This window comes from Talpa occidentalis, unplaced genomic scaffold (assembly GCF_014898055.3).
Source record: "Talpa occidentalis isolate TD23 unplaced genomic scaffold, MPIMG_talOcc4v2.1 talOcc4.11, whole genome shotgun sequence".
Lineage (NCBI taxonomy): Eukaryota > Metazoa > Chordata > Mammalia > Eulipotyphla > Talpidae > Talpa > Talpa occidentalis.
In genome coordinates this window covers 18,986,197-19,004,381 of record NW_023601104.1, presented here as the reverse complement: position 1 = coordinate 19,004,381, position 18,185 = coordinate 18,986,197, and the positions used below count along the sequence as shown (strand labels likewise).

The 18,185-nt window shown below is 45.6% G+C and overlaps 1 protein-coding gene across 10 annotated transcripts in view; it reads right to left on the bottom strand.

Annotated features, from left to right (window-relative positions):
• The window catches only part of GLDN (gliomedin), a 91,228-nt gene that overhangs the window by 20,155 nt on the left and 52,888 nt on the right, over positions 1-18,185 (bottom strand). For 9 of the 10 annotated variants that reach the window (XM_037502480.2, XM_037502481.2, XM_054701517.1 and 6 more), the window contains 3 exons: positions 7,652-7,703; positions 890-907; positions 452-559 (listed from right to left, as the gene is read on the bottom strand). In XM_037502480.2, the coding sequence (XP_037358377.1) occupies positions 452-559; positions 890-907; positions 7,652-7,694 (169 nt within the window). In that variant the 5' untranslated portion in view covers positions 7,695-7,703. Of the gene's footprint in view, positions 1-451; positions 560-889; positions 908-7,651; positions 7,704-8,063; positions 8,122-18,185 lie in introns of all 10 variants that reach the window. The other variant, XM_054701509.1, reaches the window with a different exon arrangement.

The window sequence follows — 18,185 nt, the reverse complement described above, 5'->3', positions numbered from 1 at the left end:
TGCTGTTCTCAAAATATTCTAGCTGTTCCTCTAGCCAGGAGAACCCAGGGGCTGACACAGTCACAGATTGTCAGTGAAACACAGGATTTACCCCGCAGAAAGAGGCAGTGAGAGGGAAAGGCAGGAAGCAACTTCCAACAACTCTGGTTGGGGGGGGGTGGGCGCACACACAGCACAGCTCCTGCCCTTCCACCCTTCAGTCTGCGTGGGAGCAAGCCACAGGTTGGTGATAAGTTCTCAGGGAAACCACTGCCCCCGTTGGAGCTAAACCTTTGTCAGAGTTGGACTCAAAACAGTGTATCCCAAACATAGGCGCTTCTAGGCAAGAGTTAAATTAGCCTTGCAAGCAGAGATGCAACACTTGAGCCCACTGCCCATAGCTTTAGTTCTTTCAAAACACAACCATGGAGAAATGCGGCAAGGAAATTAAGTAGAAAAACTGCCAAAATACCCATTTTCCCTCTTTTTCCATTGGCTCCTTTTTCGCCCTTTGGGCCCTGGGGGCCGGGCAGTCCCTCTGATCCATTGTGTCCTGGTAACCCATCGACTCCTGGAGGCCCTGCATTAAAACATGGAAACAGAAATAATGAAAGTCATGTCCACTAAAGTTAATGCGATTTTCTATAGCCAAGGATGCCAGGTCCTTCCAGAGTCTCTCCTGCTTCTTCCCTTCTCCCTCTTAGCTGCACTGACAGGTGAGGACCGGTGATGGCAGGGTCCTAAGTGGGAGAGGCAGAAGGGCTGGTGATTGGAGTAGAAAGAAAGCAGGGGTCGTGGTCATGGTCAGGGCTGCCTCCAGACTCTGCCCTCCTCAGCCCTTTCTGAGGGGCCCTGAGGAGCCTGCCACCCATATCCTCCCCACAAACTAGGAAGGCCCATGGGATCTTACCTGGTGGTCCAGGTGGTCCTACAACAGAAAGAGAAATTTAGATGAAAAACCAAGGTTGGAAGAAAGCAAAGCCAGCACCATAATCCTCCAAGACAAAGAGTATCTTTTCCCCCCTAAAATAAACTAATTACTTAGTGGCCCTAAGGAGCCAGTCCATGCCTTTTTTTTTTTTTCAAACTCAGTATATTTGTCCCCAAAATCTTTTAAAACCCATTTGTCAATCATGACCATTTCTGCTTCAATTTCAATGGACCAGGGATAATTTCTAAGCTGGCTTCACTACAGATTCACCCATCAACCAAGCAATCAGCTTAATTAAATAAGGTTTGGTGACAATGCAGGCAGGCACTGGTCCAGCCCTGACACAGGGTACGTCTCAGCAAGCTGGTGCCGTGTGAGCCCAGTCCCAGGGCTCCATCCTGCTCGCTTGTCTCCTCTAAATTGCAGGGGAAGCAAGAGCAGAGGCTTCTGTTCTGTTGCACGAAATAGCCTGAGAAAAACTGAGGGCCTAGATCGGGTAGCAAATACCTTCCTTAGTGTTTAAGTACTCCGGGGCTAAAGGCATTCAGATGAATCATTTACACCTAACCTAAAAAGAACAACTTCGCTTCCACAAATAGTAGAGTCTCCTTCTCGATTATTCTACTTGTACATTCAGACAAGTCAATGAGTTTGAGTTACCAAAGTCCCTTTATTTCTCCAGACCACATATAATGGTTAGACATAACATAACAGTGGAAATTTCCAGAAATCCAAGCTTGTGGAAAACCATCATTTACTAATCATTTACTGTATACATCAAAATCTACCAAGAGGCAGAAACCTTGGCCGCTGGGTCAGTCGTATTTATGACCTATCTGGGAAAAGTAGACCTTTTTGAAGCCACAATGGATTATGAGGGAGCACAGTGAGCAAGCCCAGCTCTGGGAAGTCTGAGAGGGTGAGTCCTGGGGTGCTGTACTGAAGAAACAATGGGCCCAAGGCAGTTATAGGTGGGGGGAGGAAACAGGCAAAGAGCTGGGAACTTGCATCGTGAGAGAAAGAAGACTGGCAAAGCTAGTATGTGTGGAGATGAGGCTGAGAGAATACTTGGTGGGGTGAATGCGGGACAGAAGTACTTGGAAGCCAAACACAGAGCTATCGACAATATCTGCAAGGCAGTGCGGGGGCGGGGGGCGGGGTTGGCGGAGAAAAGAGTAGATTTTTAAGCAGGGGGATAAGCTGTGACATCAGTGTGAGCTGGAAATCCCTTCTGTAAATGGAAGTTGAATAGCACTATGGAACGAGATGGATAGAAGCAGGGGTGGGGAGAAAATACCCAGAGTCTTTGCAGTTAACATTAGAGACAAGGCTATTGGAAAATGTGGCTGGTGACTGTAGAGTTGTAGAGAATGCTAGAAATTCAAGAGTGTTTTTCAGCAGAAGGAGGAGCAGGTCTCCATGTATCCATGGGCTTCACTGTGACTGGGGAGGAGGCCTCTCAGGTAGCTGGGAACTTAGGATGTTGATGGAAAAAGGCTATTTTACAGACAATAGGGTTTCTGGAAGCACCTGTGTTTGTATGTATGCTCTTAACACAGAGAATCCTACATTGGGCAGAAATGATCTACTGAGAATGACAACACATCTCCTAAGGTCAGTGTAGCCTGTGGTTACATTATTTTATCACCAGATGGCATGTTCATGTTCATGCTCCTGCTCTCTCCCTCTCATAAGGGGGTGATGTGGACAGCTGACGGAGGTCCAAAGAAATCGACCATCATTCTTGACTACAGATGGTGCCAAATTCAGTGTGCACATTGGTAGGGGGAAAAAAAAGGTGTACAAGTAAGAACCAATTGCATGTCGTACGTTCCACAAGTTTCCAGGACAGCCCTATAACTATTTCCAAATTTCCAAGTCGGGGGACTATTGAAGAGAGGTCCTGGCTAGAGATATGTATTTAGGACACTTTAGCTGTGGCCAAGTGTTTATAGAGTTTCTGGACAAAACTCTGCTGACCCCTAGGGCTGTAGTTTACAGTCATTTGAGTGCATTGAATCACTGGGAATGCTTGTTAAAATGCAGAGTAACTGGACCCCATCTTGGGATTCTAATTCAGTTTGGATTGAGAGACCCAGGAACCTGTATTTTTTTTAAAGATTTATTTATTTTTATACAAGAACCGGGGTATAGGCCAGTTGCGTGGGAGGGTGAGATGATTCACCAGAGACAGAGAACAGAACAGGCAGACTGACTGAAATACACTGCTGAGGGGAGCAGTGGGTGAGACAGGAGAGGTCTGCCAAGCCATGTGGGTATCTCCATGGCCAGCGAGGATTGAACCGGCGCTGCAGAGGCTGCAGACAGCTTCCCAGTAGTGCGCTCAATAGCCTGCGCCACCAGGGAGGCCCTGTATATATTTTTTTTTAACCAAGCACCAGTGGTGACTGGGATGCAGGTCGTCTTGGGTCCCCAACCTCCATGTGACGTGAATATTTTCTGGGGAAAGAATCTGTCACTATTAGCAGACCCTAAAAGGATCTCTGATCCTAAAAAACATTGAGCTATTACTCTTGAGGCCAGAGTAAAATGTCTGGGTCAAAATTTGGGGTGAGATGAGTAGAAACACACCATCTGGAGGGGGCAGGTGATAGAAGAGGCACAAGGAAAGGCAGAGGAGGGGATCCAACAGTGCCTGTGTCCCAAAGTTAATGCAGTAGAGAGCGCACCAGAGGGATGACAAACCAATCCAACGCGCTCAGAGGGTGTGACTGTGCTCCTCTGTCCCAGGGCCTTCTCGAGGGTGTCGGGATGGCTGAGTGGTCCAAGGCACCAGACTCAAGCTCCCCTTTCCAATGTCTTCTCAGGATGCCAACTGCACTGCCCCAGGGCTCCTTATGCTGTCCCCAAAAAGTGGTATTATAAGGCATTATAAGTTATGCTGACAACTGGGTGTTTAGCAAACTGTTTTTCAGGATGTTTTCTCATCGCTTGACATTTCTCTCCTTGAGCATTACAGACCCTCTCGGAGTATGTGTGGACAGGGTCATGTCCATATTGTAGTGCATGCAGGACTGGTTGCCGCCAGTGGGGCCCACACTCAGAAGAGGGTTTTGCACTTGGGAATGCAAAGATAAAATTATTAAAAATTTTGTCTGCATGTATATCTTGTAAATAAAGTCTGCAGGGAGGATGGAGCCTTGGTTCAAATGCAGCCCGGCCTCCCAGGACAGGGTTCCACCTGTTCCCCTGACCCTTAGTGTGTCCTCCCTACCCCTCACCTATCACTGACTGCTGCTGTCTTCCACCCCTGGGCATGTGCTCATGTGCAGGAAGGCTGGGGCTGAGCATGTGTCCTGGGTGCCCCCTCTGCCAGGGCGGGTCTCTGCTCTATGTGCCCCATGTTTCAGGAGTATGACAGTAAACAGCAATGTAAGAAGCCCCACCACAGCAGGAGCAGTTCAAGACTGCAGGCAGGGAGACTTTGACTGTAGGGTCCTGCCAAGCCCTGCAAGGGTTTGCTGGCTCTACCTCCACCCCACACTCCTAGCCAGAGTCAATTAGAATTGGCTAGATGTGTGACTGCAGCTCTTTTGGATTTTTAGAATGCCTGGGTTTTGCAAGGTCTGGATCAGGAAAATTAGCTTTGAATATGTATTAACTTAGATGGGGAACAATACTGGGAATTTTTGTCTATATAGCACATTTGCCATTTGAATTCTTGGATTTGTTTGATTGCTGGGTGAATGACAAGGTTCTGAGGCCCTGAATTTCTACTAAGGAAGGTCTGTTTTGGAAAGCCTTCTCAAAGACACCTGCTTTTCCATAAAATCTGCTGGGGCCCCACAAAATCTGGGCTCAGGGGTAAGATGCAGTCAGAAAAGCTTATGTTCTTTGAAAAGCTGCACAGCAAAAGTCCCATCTATGTTACCGGTAAACTGGCCTCACTTTTCATGGCATCTTTCTTTGTCCATAGCAACCACAGCTGGATCCAGTAAAAGAATAATAGTGGACTTTCACGGTCACAGCTGGAACAGCCTCCAGACACAAATGCCTGCTTTTTCAAAGATGGATCCAGTGTGGAACTAGATCTTTCTCAGACTCAAGCCAAGGGTTTGGCCTGCGGCCCACCCTGCTAGCTCCTGCTCAGGTTTCTGGATCAAGGCTCTCTGTCTCTCCCCAGATGTTGCCTAAATTCAGTCCTGGGTCCTTCATCCCCCGAACCCTCATTCAGGCAGCATGGTCTATCCCCTGGTACCTCTTCACTTTGCAACTTGAACATTTTCACACCTAAGTTTTAATGAGCTTTCTGTGTAAAAGGGAGGCCCAATTTCAAGCTGACAAGAAAGGAAAAGGTGCTGGTTTCTGAAAATCATTTTGAAGTAGCAAAGAATAACCTCCTCAACCCATTTCCAGCAAGGATGTAATCCCCCATCAGTGTGGATGTGACCCCCCCCCCTCCATCTATCTCCCCTAAGTGGTCTCAATAGCTCCATCCCCTGCATTCACAGAAAGCCTGGCTCTCATTCTATCACTATAAAAATAAAAAAGGAAGGGCTTTTCCTATGCCTCTCCACAGAGCTTTTGTGCCTAACTCCATCCATCTGAGCATTTCTGTAGTGCTCATTACTGTCACATGTGGGAACTCTGAAAAGGGACTTCCAGAGATGGAAGAAAGGTGCTTAAGCCCCAAGAGTTTCAGAATAAAGGACCAAGCTGCTCTGAAGATGTTTAATTTTCTGTGAAGACTGAAATGTGACTCGAGTAATTCAATTATCATTTCCCATAAAGCCACAGGATTACAGCTTTTCTCTCTGAGGCCAAGCTACGCAATCAAGAGTAAGACTTGGACTTGGGGTGCCTTAGGGAAGCTCCCTTACCAGCCCAGCACCCCCAATTAATCTCTAGATTAAACCACAGGTTTGACATTCAACAAATTCACCAGGACTCCTAATGCACAGCAGATAAGAGGTACTGGAGAGAATACTGCAGAAAAGAGCGAGGTTTCTACAACTACACACACATGCACACACACACATGCACACAGACACACACACACACACCCTGCAGGGTTTTCATCTTCTACACACACAGCTCCATGAAGCATGAACGGATGTCCCCGGAACCTGGGGCCACAGGTGGAGGTGGCCCAGTAAAAGCTTTAGACAGCTTCAAAGTCTTGTGGTCATCGCTGAAGTCCACGAAGAGTCACGTATTTACACCATGGTAGACTTTTAATACAAAAACATCTTCCCTTTCCTCAGAATGAAATACCTCCTTTGGAGAGGCAGGGAAGGAGTTTCTAAAATCAGGCTCTGTCACCCTTGGGCTTGGCTTGAAGCTGGAGTGGAGGGAGTGGGGCATTGGGCAATGAATTCAGTGACTGCTCTGGGGTCTGTGCTTTTCCGCAGCCCCAGTTTCTAAAGGCAGGGGATGGGCGCCCCCTCTCCTCAGGTGAGAGGAGGCTTTACTGTCAGACTCAGGTGTAGACAATCAAATCAAAACCCCTTTCTCTCTCTTCTGGCCCATCCAGCAGCCATTTTTTGTCCCAAGCCTCCTTGTCCCTCCTTCCCTGTTGATCCTTTCTTCTTTAATTGTCCTTGACCCATTGAGTGGGAGGGGGCAGCAGGTGACCCACCTCGAGTCCCACCCAGCCCGCCTCAAGCACCACAGACAGCACTTGCCGAGAAAAGTGCTTTCTTCACTGGTAAGCAATTTGGTTCTAGAGGTTGCCATTCATGCTATATGTATAATGTAGAGAAATAATTAGGAGCGCTGACCCCCCCCCCAACCACACACTGTATGTGTAGTCAAAAATCCTAGTATAACTCCTGACTCCCCCAAATTTATCTACTAATAGCCTGCTGTTGACCAGAAGTCTTAACCAATTACATAAACAGCCTGTTAAGACATTTTTGCATGTTATGTGCACCATATGTGCTATTCTTACAATAAAGTAAGCTAGAGGGGAGGAGATGTTATTAAGAAAACCCTAAGGAAGAGTAAATACATTTTCAACACTGTATGGTATTTATCGACACTATAAGTTTACACCATCTGTTTACAAGAAAATCTGTGTGTAAATGGAGCCATGCAGTTGGGATCTTTGTGGTACTTCTGTAAGGGCACACTCTTTTCTGGCAAGAGAGCGACCACTCAGCGTGGCTGTTTTCCTTGCTTTCTCCCCCACTTTTAAAAACTAATGGGGAGGGGCCTCCCTGGTGGCGCAAGGGGTTAAACACTGCATTATGGGGCAATCTGCAGCCTCTGCAGCATGAGTTCGATCCCCGGCCTGCCAGGGAGCTACTCACATGGTGCAGCAGACCTCTCCTGTCTCGCCCTCTGCTCCTCTCAGCAGTGTGTTTCAGTCAGTCTGCCTGTTCTGTTCCGCACTCTGTCTCTGGTGAATCCTCTCACCGCCCCCACACCTCTGGCCTGTACCCCAGCTCTTGTATGCATAAATAAATCTTAAAAAAACAAAAAAACTAATGGGGAGAAGGAAACCATTTATGGCTCTGGTTCAAGATATCACATGTATGTTTTTAATTACCCAAGAACTAGTTATTTTCCATGGCTATATTTCTATGGCAATACCAAAAATATTATTTTTCATAATTGCATTACAGTTAATTTTCAGCCCATTAAAAACATCTGGTAAGACTAAAGCTACATGTATTTTTATAATCTAAAGTGTCCCTGGTGCTTCCTCCTGCCCCTGGCCTTTGGCTAGTACACGTGTTGGCCACGTTAGCGGCTCTCGCTCGGTGCGGGGAGGCCTACCTGTCAGGCAGATGCCCTTGGTGCTGTTACACAGGTCCACCATCACCCGGATCTGTGGGGAGAGAGGGCGGTTAAGAGCAGCACAGTGGCAGCGGGCCCGGAAACAGCCCACTTCAGACAAACAGAAAGCAATTATAAAAATTCTCAAAGTAACTTCAGGAGAATATGCAGAAGTCCGAGGTGAAACTAGCCTAAAACTGAGAGACATCCTCAAAAGATCTAAAGATACAGGGTACCAGTAGCTCATCTATCAACGTCTCAGCAGAACCTCTTTGGTTTCTATCTGAGAAGACAGAGAATGGTGAAGGAATCGCCAGATCCAATTTTCCAGGCTGTAGTGAGTTGGCACCGACATCTGAACAGGCCTGAATATCAAGGGTCTGAGGTATAATGTTTAGGAGTGAACACTTACCAGTTGGGTGAGCACAGAGATGGCAGTTGCCTTTGGTTTCCTGATACTTTAGTTTTCCCTGAAAAACATAGACACTACAAGCACCACTCTGGAGGGCTAAGCCAGCCACAGCCTGGCCTGTGGAAAGTGGCCCAGACGGTCTAATGCACCCGGGCACCTACTCACCATGGATAGCGATCTGCGGTCACCGCACCAAGTTATCCCTCTGCTGCCTGGTTCCCACACACCCGCTCTATGCCCTTCCCCATCCTTTCTCCACAAAAGCCATATCTGATAGATCAGCCCCGATTCAAACACTTTTGTGATTCCTGGCTGCTGTAAAGACAGAGCAAAGGTTGACCTTGTCTGGCCTCATTCCACCCTATTCCCCACTCCCTCTCTGTCCTGCAGCTAGTCTTTGCCTCCTTTCATTCACCTGTAGAATGGAGACCGCACCGGTGCTTACTTCTTTGGATTCTTGTGAAGATTAAGTAAATTATGAATTTAAGATGATCTGAAGTTCTAAGCACAGTGTCTGGCATGTAGAAGCACATACCCAAGCGTTTTCCGTTTCGTGGAGACAGCACGGTGTGGGCAGAGCATGGATTGCGAAGTCAAACTGTGTTTGAATCATGACCTTGCCACTCCCATGCAGTGTGACCTTGGGAAGGTGACAACCACTCTGCTCCAGTGTCCCACTGGTAAAAGGAATGACCAGCACCTACCTTCCAGCATGATTATGTGGTTTAAATGAGCAAATACATGCAACATGCTTGGAACAGGGCCTGGCATCATAAGCACACATTTTAAGCTACTGTTTCAATGATTCCTTGAATGTACCAGGAATGACTTAGCTAATTAATTAATTTACCATCCAAGAATTTTCAGTATACTAACAGAACAATTTTAGACCCCAGCAACATGGCATTTTAAAACGGTGGGGGAAAACTTATTGGTTAAAATTAGAATTGAGACTGCTAAATGGACATCTATAAAAAGTCAAAAAAAGGGCCTCCCTGGTGGCACAAGTGGTTAAGTGCCAGCACTTTGAAGCTATCAACAGCCACTGCAGTAGGAGTTCAATCCCCGGCGAGGGAGGTGACCTACATGGTGCAGCAGACCTCTCCTTTCTCACCTGTTGCTCCCCTCAGCAGTGTATTTCAGTCAGTCTGCCTGTTCTGTTCCCCATTCTGTCTCTGGTGACTCCTCTCACTCCCTTATACCTCTGGCCTGTACCCCAGTTCTTGTATAAATAAATAATTCAATCTTTTTTTTTTTTTTTTTTTTTAAGAGGCATGTTTTTATTTATTTATTTATTTGTTTGTTTGTTTGTTCGTTTACACATGCACTGGGTACAGTCAGAAGCGTGGGAGGGTGAGAGAATTCACCAGAGTCAGAGCGGGGAGCAGAGCAGGCAGAAGGACCGAAGTACACTGCTGAGGGGAGCAGCGGGCGGCAGGAGAGGTCTGCGCGCCATGTGGGACCCTCCTCCTGTGGCCGGGGAGCAGCCAGGGATCGAACCGGCGTCGCAGAGGCTGCGGGCAGCTTCGCAACCCAGCGCTCAACCGCTGCGCCACCAGGGAGGCCCAATAATTCAATCTTAAAAAAAAAACAAAAGAAAGTAAAAAAAAAATGGGTTCATCCTTTACTCTTTGTACTAAATAAGTTAAGTTATACCATGGTATTCATGTAGGTAAGTCTTTTTCTAAGAAACAATCTCCATAAAATATATAGAAAGGGTGTGACAAATTGGACTAATAATTAAAAATTTCTGCATAAGAGCATCACTAACAAAAGAGACAAGCTCAGAAAAATAATTGCAAAAGGTAGTATGTAAAGAGCTGTCACAAGTCAACAAGAAATTAGAAACCAAGAGAACACAGACAGGAAAAGAAAAGAGAACCTCACCTTCACTTACAGTTTGAAGAAAGTTAAGTTACAGTTAAGTTCAAACAATGAAATGTGACTTTTCACCTCTTAGGATTATAAGCAAAAAGACGAACAGTGCATCAATGAAGAGGGTGTCGGGTCAGCCGCGCCCTTAGGAGCTGTTGATGGAAGTGGAATGGACATTGTCTCTTTGGAGGACATTTTGGTAATATCTACGAAAACATGAGTGGATTTACCTTTTGAGTCATCAATGATACTTTGGGATTTAGTCTACAGATACACTTGGAAATGTGAGAGCCGATGTAAATTCAAAGACGGCTGTTGCAGAAATGTGGGCAAGATAAACACTATTTGAAACCTAAATACTTATAAGTGAGGCCTGGTTGATGAAGTGGAACCAATGCATACAATGAAATATGGGGTAAAGAATGAATGTAAGCCCATAAGGTTGAATAATGCAAGATCTCCAAGATAAAGGAAAACACACAAAGTATGGCGCAGCATGAATGATGGGCTTCATTTATGTAAACATGTAGCACGTGCACAAATGCCCCAGATGCTTCCCTCTTTCAAGATTCTGTCTTGGTCTTTCTAGAATATTTCTGGAGAGACCTAAGAAACCTCAAGTGAGAGGGAGTGGAGGGTCAGTGTGGGAGGGAGCTGCTCATATCGTAATCATGATAGACCCTTTTGTTGTATTCCCTATTTTCACAAATTATTCTCTCAACTGAACTTTTTAAAAAGAACATGTTTTGATTTGAGGGAAAGAATTGTTTTGTCTCCCATCTAGGTTTATTTGGTGTGCTGGGAGATCTAGAGGAAAACTCTTGGGCTGCATTACTTTTTGTCAAGTATGTCAATGGGTATTGACTGCTTTAGGGATAGATTGTGAAATGTATTATCCATGTCAACAACTTTAGGATGAATAATAAAGCACGCACATATACATCACTCCCCTTGCTTAAGACCTTGGCGATGCCTTCCTTGGAAACACCCTAGGTGTCCTTCCTTCCCTCTGGCCCAGCAGCTCTCTGCGCTGGGGATTAAGAGGCAGTGTTACTGTTCCTGTGGAACAGATAAGAACACAGAGGCTTAGCCAGGTGCGTCATTTACTCAAGGTCACACAGCTTGCTCCTTGAAGAGCAGGATCACCTCCAGATTTCCCCTTCCAGGAGGAATGCACGTTCTATTACGGCTCTGGTGATTATCTGCACACTAGATAGGAAAAAATTCTATTCACTGTTTTCTGTCATTTTCAGAAATGAATGTAATCAGCTACACTATGGACAAAATTTATTGTCTTAAAAAACGTGTAATTGCTCATTGAGAGGACCATTCAAGACTTCCCAATGCTTCATTTGTTGCCTGGGGGATTGCAGGAGAAGAAGTAGTTTGAAACAACAGAAGCATCAATAGAGAAAATTAGTCTTTCTCTTTCACACTTGTCAGTGGTCTGGGGTGGGCAAGGCTTCTGTAAAAAAATGAGGCAGACTTTTTTGTTTCCTGGTCTTTTGGCTTAATGCATATATTAAACATTGATTTAGATATTTACCAGTAAATTGCATTCGTCTTTACTGGGGAATATTATTTTAACAAACTTGGGCTATGCAAGATTGTATATAGGTAGGGCCATAACAAAGTCAGGCTTTTTTTGCCTGATAATAATTAAGAATTTAGATAAAAATAAGAAAATCCAAATTTCAAATTCACAAAATCTAGATGGTCAAATAAGAGCCACATCTGGCATTGAAGGTTTCCTATGTAGCTTCCTAATGATATGAGAATGTTGAAGCTAGAAGAGGCCTTAGAGCTCACTGTTTTGGGGGCTGGGAGTGGGGTGGGTGGGCATGATCTGTCCCTGAAGAGGCCCTACCCCCTCTGGGGAGCCATCGCCAACTCTCCCACCTCCCTTTGCTGCAATCACCCTGGACATCGTCTCTAGTCTTTGCCTTACCTGTATGCCATGCCTACATCTTCACTAAGGCCTCAGCTTAAATGTCACCTCATCAGGAAGGCTTTCCCTGACTCCCCAACCAAAAGTAGTCCCCGCAACCCTTCCCGATCACCTCACCTGACTTCTATCTTTGTGACACATCATTATTCACTCTTACTTTGTATGCACATAACTTATTATTATGTGTGCACATAAATGTGTGCATTTATGTATTACCTGCCTGTGCTCCCCAAACAATGGAAACACCTTGAGAGCAGGAGCACTTGTGGTCCATTCAGTCTGTATCCCTTGTTCATAGAACTGAACCTGGTCCAGGCCTAGAAATTTTCCACTTCAGGGACAGGGTTCAAGGAGAAAAGCACATCATTGCTTTCCAGAGAAGAGCTCACCTCAAGAGAAGGGGACAGGAAACTCTGAGCCCAGGTTTATGCTGTAAGACTCCACTAGTATTAAGGAGTAGATGAGGCACAAGGAAAGGTCTGTAGCAATTGTGGGGGTTGCTCCCTCCCAATCCAGCCACACTGACTTGGGGACATGCTATATGGGAACAGTCACTGTCATCTTTAGTGCAACATAAAGAGCTAGAGAGCTCAGGCTTAGTACAGCCTGGTCAACATGTCACTGAGGAGGTGAAATCACAACCCCCCAGAAGAAACACTGGGCCCACCCAGGTCACCTTCCCAGTGAGAAGATCAACGTAGCAATGGATGGAGCACGTCACACAGCATGGGCACTTGGCTTCAGCGCTGATAATATGTGGCAGCGATGGCAGAAAAAAGTCAACCACATAAACTGCCAACCCCTCAGATAGAAAACTAATGAAAGTGGAACTGCTCTAGGTGAACTGAGGTGGGGTTGGCTTTCGTTATGTTGGGGCAAAAAATAAATCATCCTGCACCCCTCTGGATTCTTCTCCGGCTGGATGAGCAATCAAAACATCAGAGGGGTTAGCTAGGGAAAAACAAAGAATTTAATGAAATATGTATGGAGAATTCACAGGGTTGTACATTCTCAAGAACAATGGAGGGGATCAGGAATATTTACGAAGCATTTTAGGAGCTGGGGCATCAGGGACAGACGGGGTGGGGGCGACGTCACATGACAGACAAGGAGGAGAGTAAAGATGAGAATCTTAGACAGAGAGAACCTATATACTGTTAAACCCAGAACTGGCTGAGACCCCAGGCTACATTCTTCTGCCTCAGAATAGGGAGAATAGTAGCCACTGCCTCACTGATTAGATGGGGGAGGCTGAAGGACTTGGGCAAAAATAGATGCATCTCCGAGGCTTTAGGGCCCTCCCTGTTCTCAGTCCAAAACAATCTTCATTCTTCAAGTACTGCTAAGAGACACCCCGAAGCTCATAGGGCCTTGACTGACCTCTAGTTCTCATGTCAAGCTGACAAGAGGCCTACTCTGGGCTGATTGAGAAAAGTCCATCTGGCCCTTTTGTGGGGGCCAGATCCCAGAATTACTCATCTGTAAAGTGAGAGGGTTGGATTAGACAGATGATTTTCAAATTCTGCCCCCTCCCAGGGGTGTGGGAGGGCGGTAGTGGGGGGGACATTCAGAGGCCCTAGAGTCAGGGTAGGAGGGAGGAGAAAGCTGAAGCCAGAGACAGTGAGTGGAGCTGCCAGCACTGAGCACTTTCCCTCTCACCTGCTTTTTTATCCCTCTTAACCTTTGCAAAGGGAATTGTCAGATTTAAACTTGAAATGCAAATTTTTCCTTTATTTTACTTTGAAACATAAACAGGTCAATTTTTAACCAGTTGAAAATGCATCCATTTCAATAAATCTTTCCTGTGCAACAATGCAAAGTTTAGTGCAAAGTGCCTTTCTCATCAGAACGGGTACAGCTCAATTCTGTGGGCTGCCAGTGCTTAGCTGAACCCCTAACCTCGAGATGGTTGGCTGGTTGCCCTCTTGAGCAACCTTCCGCTCACCTTGTTCTCCCAGGACTGCCTCATGAAAAAGAAAGAGCAAATCTGCCCCCATCACCCGCCTGCTCTGGTCTGCACGCTGCTGAAACAATGCATCCTGTCGGGGTTCCTGGGAAGGTCCCTAATTACAGGCCCTGCTCTGCTTCTGGAACACTGCTTATTCTGTCACCTCTCGATCTGACCTATTTTGTAACTTAAATCCCATTTTTCTTAGACACTTGAATACATTTTATGATTCTCCTTAACTATGCAAATTGCTGTTGTTCTATGCATGCAAATAATTCTTTAGAAACAGCTCCAGGGAATGGAATGATCATTCGGCCACTGAAATCCCTTGGACTGCAAAGCCGGGGCTAGAAAGTGACCCAGCTGCATTTATTGGAGGAATCAGGACTCTCGGGGTAGGAAATGAGAGGGTTAGACCACAGACGTCGGAGGCGTCACTCATGGAGGGCCTGAGGCTGGGGTCAGCTACCCTGAACTCATCCTGTGGGAGGCAGGAATTCGTATTAGAGCCAGGATATGGTAAAGGTAATCTGGAATCTCCACTCACCTATGTGAAGGTGGGGTTTGTCTTGTATAGGGTGTGAGAGTGAGGTGGCAGTGCGTGTGAAATTTTGGGGCAGGGTGTCCTTCCTACATCCCCCCTGGAAGATCACGCAAAGGTAAAGAAAGGCCTTTGTCAGCCCAAGTGAGCAAGCCGTGGACATCTCACATCAATGGCGCCTCAGAACCCAGCCGAATCCCTCTCAGACATCCCCAAAGCCACATATTTAACACTGGGGACACCTGAAAGTGCACAACAGAAGTCCTCAAAGATGCATTTCCTCCTCCCAGATGTGTTTCAAGGCCTTCTTCAGGCTTTGACGACAGGTCTTAAAAGGGGGATTGCCATGTGGGTACCAATAACTTGTTTCCTATGAGTGGTCAGCACAAGCTCCCTGCACAATCTCCCCAGCCCCTTGAGGCCCTGGAGTGAGGGGAAGAGGGATGAGAAAGCTGAGGGAGTTGTTATGACAGTAAAGGAAGGAGTCCTTATAGAATCAACTTTGTTTTCAGTGTTGGTATTATATAAAGATATTGTTCTATGATATGCATGTAAACCAGGAGATTCTGCCTTTTGGGAAATCATCAGTTCATACTATTTTAACAAAGGTATTTAATAAAAGTCCAATCCCCTCCATTTTATTTTTTTTTAAGGAATGTTTTGTCTTTTTAAAGATTTTTATTTATTTATTTATACAAGCACTGGGTACAGTCAGAAGCGCGGGAGGGTGAGAGAATTCACCAGAGCCAAAGCGGGGAGCAGAGCAGGCAGAAGGACCGAAGTACACTGCTGAGGGGAGCAGCGGGCGGCAGGAGAGGTCTGCGCACCATGCGGGATCCTCCTCCGGTGGCCGGGGAGCAGCCGGGGATCGAACCGGTGCTGCAGAGGCTGCGGGCAGCTTTGCAACCCAGCGCTCAACCGCTGCGCCACCGGGGAGACCCCCAATTCCCTACATTTTAATACAAAAACTTCCCTAGACTAAAAATTGGGACTAAACAGAATTAAATTCTAATCACCCCTTGTTCTTCTCCCCCATCCCTCCCCTCTCTACCTTTGTGATTAACCTTTAACTCACATCTAATACACTTCTCTCCAACTTCATCCAAGGAAACTGGAAAAATGATCGTTACATCTCAAACAAAAATTCTCAGGTGCCCCTGTGAAGCTGACAGTACCATCAAAAGCAAACACCTGCTGATTGTTACTCCAACAGCCCGGAAAAAACTCCCTGCCCAGAAAGCCAAACGCCGGGACTCATGATTCTCCTGGGACCTAGAAATGGGAAGCCCCCCACTCCCTTCACCTCCTCTATCCCTTCATTTTCCTACCCCCCCCCTTATATAATCACAGCACTCCCACCATTCGGGCAGCCAGTTTATAGACTGTCAACCGCGCTGGCTCTCTCATGGCCACCTGGAATAAAACTCCTTAGGTAGCAGAATTTCTTGTTACAAGACCTTTTTGGGAGGTGAGCAAAAGACCTGGTTTGGTTGCTTACAGTTACAGCTCCGTTTATCAACTGAATTCAGAATGCAATAAGAAGTAGGATTTATAGAAACAGGCAGATACAAATCAGTAAGTGAAAAGGCAGGTCGCGTCATTCTTCTGCACAGAATCCTCCAAACATTCCCTATAACGGCTAGTGTCCTTGTAGTAGCCTTCAAGTTCCTACATGAACTGGTGTCCTTGTTCTTCCTCATCCCAGTTATCTGTTTGACCTGCCTTCCTACAACTTTCTCCCACTCCCTTTACTACAGGCTTCTTAACTATTCTTTAGCAATCCAGACACTCTCCCACCTGAGGGCCTTTGCACTTGCTATACCCTCTGCCTGAACAGCCCTTCCCTGACAGCCACATGGCTGGCTGCCTTACCTCCTTTAGGTTTTTTCTCAAAGGTCACTTTCTCAGTGAGGCCTTCCCTATTCAAACTTATAATTACATCTTCCTCTCCCCACCTCAAAATCTTCAACCTGCTTTGTTGTTCTCCATAGCGCTTACCACCTTCTATACAAACATAACTCACTTAACGGCCGATGACAGACTGCTTATGTGACAGTGGACTCAACAGGCTATCCCATGTAGCCTAGGTGGGTAGTAGGCTGTGCCACCTAGGTCTGTGTGATTATACTCTATGCCGTATGCACAATGACACATTTCTTAGAATGTTTCCCCACTGTTAAGTGACTTAGGACTATACAGTAGATCATTCATTTACATTGGTTTTTGTCTTCCCCCTCCTTTACTACACCCCCCAACATACACACCAAAAGGAGAGGGATTTGAATATTTTTCATGTGCCTGGAACAGTAACTACTGGTCGAATGAATGAACTTATCTCTGACCAGTGGAACAGCCTCTAAGTCAGTCTTACCAATACCTGACACCAAAATCCCTTTTCATGGGTCACATGAACTCCTAGGAAGGAATTTTTTAAAAACTCCAGAATGCACCTGCCAAACTCCTAGTCTGACAAGAATCCAGACTCAGAAACTGGCAGATACCTTCGTTTATATTTGCACTTTTTAAACTGTAGAGGTATTCATCAAATACTTCATTAGAGGCATAGCAAAGAAGTGTGAGATATATTTACAGAGAAAATATAACTAAAGGTGGCAACTTAGAGACCAAAACTGCACAAATAAAGTTTTAGTTGTGTGCTACAAACAAATAAATGCAAGAAGAAGAAGGGATGAGTGCTTTGAAGTGAGCCAAGAATCACTTGTCTCCCTCAGGCCACTAATGGAGTTTTCTGAAATAGCAGCGTTGCTGAAATAATCTCTCATGAACTGTTAATAACAATACTTTGTGCTCACACTGTCCCTTTCAACAAGCATCTTCAGATAATTTCTGATTTTTATCTAAGCATTCTTAACCTCACCTTACAGTGAGAGAAGTGTTCCTAAACCTTGGCTAAGTAACTTATCTGATGCTGCAGGAATGGACAAAGAATTAAACCATTATCTCCAAACTCTGCCCCAAGGCATTCTTTGTCCATGGCAAAAAAATTTGTGAAGATGTTTTGTCAACCTACTCCCTGCTCTGGCCCCCTCCTCGCTCAGCAGGGGGAATAGCTACAAATGGCTCCCCCAGAAAACATTTGGATGAGGTCCTTAGGTAAGATGCGCACCCCCAAAACAACTGCTGATGCTGTTAGCATCAGACACTGGCCAGACGGGACTGGGGCTCTGGTAGACATGCCGTTCCTAAGGGGCTCAAAAAGAGTTCGCTAATGAAAGAATAAAGGAATGCATTCACATTGGACTTGAGTGAAAAGAGTTGCAAGTGGGATACTTGGTATAATTAATGTAGTATAAGTAACTCCTTAGATCCAATATCCAAAATACAATTTTTTCCTTTTGGATCAACTAATCAGAAAAACAACTAGGAAATCACATTCTTCCCAGAGGCCGGTGTGCTGCCCTCAGCACCCAAGATTCTAAACTTTAGAGTCACCCTAGACTATGTTCCGTCTCTGGCAAGTTCTATTGATTCTATTTCCTTTTTTTTTTTAATTATAAGACTTCAAAATTTCCTGAGGTATGGAGAGGAAGCATTTGAAAAATACTAAAATATTTTAGTGCTTGCAAAGTACTTCAATGTTTCTAGATACAGCCCAGGTAGGGTGTCCAATAGTCCTAGCACTTTGGAAAGAACCAGAAACTGAGCGGCAGATGAAGGGGTTATTATATCTATTGCACTCAGAACAAACTCCTTAAATTGCATTCGAAATAATCTTCATTTGGCCTTGTTGGAGTAACTCTACCTTTCAGTGCAGAAAATTATGTCCTGAACTTTAAACTAGAAGCAAAT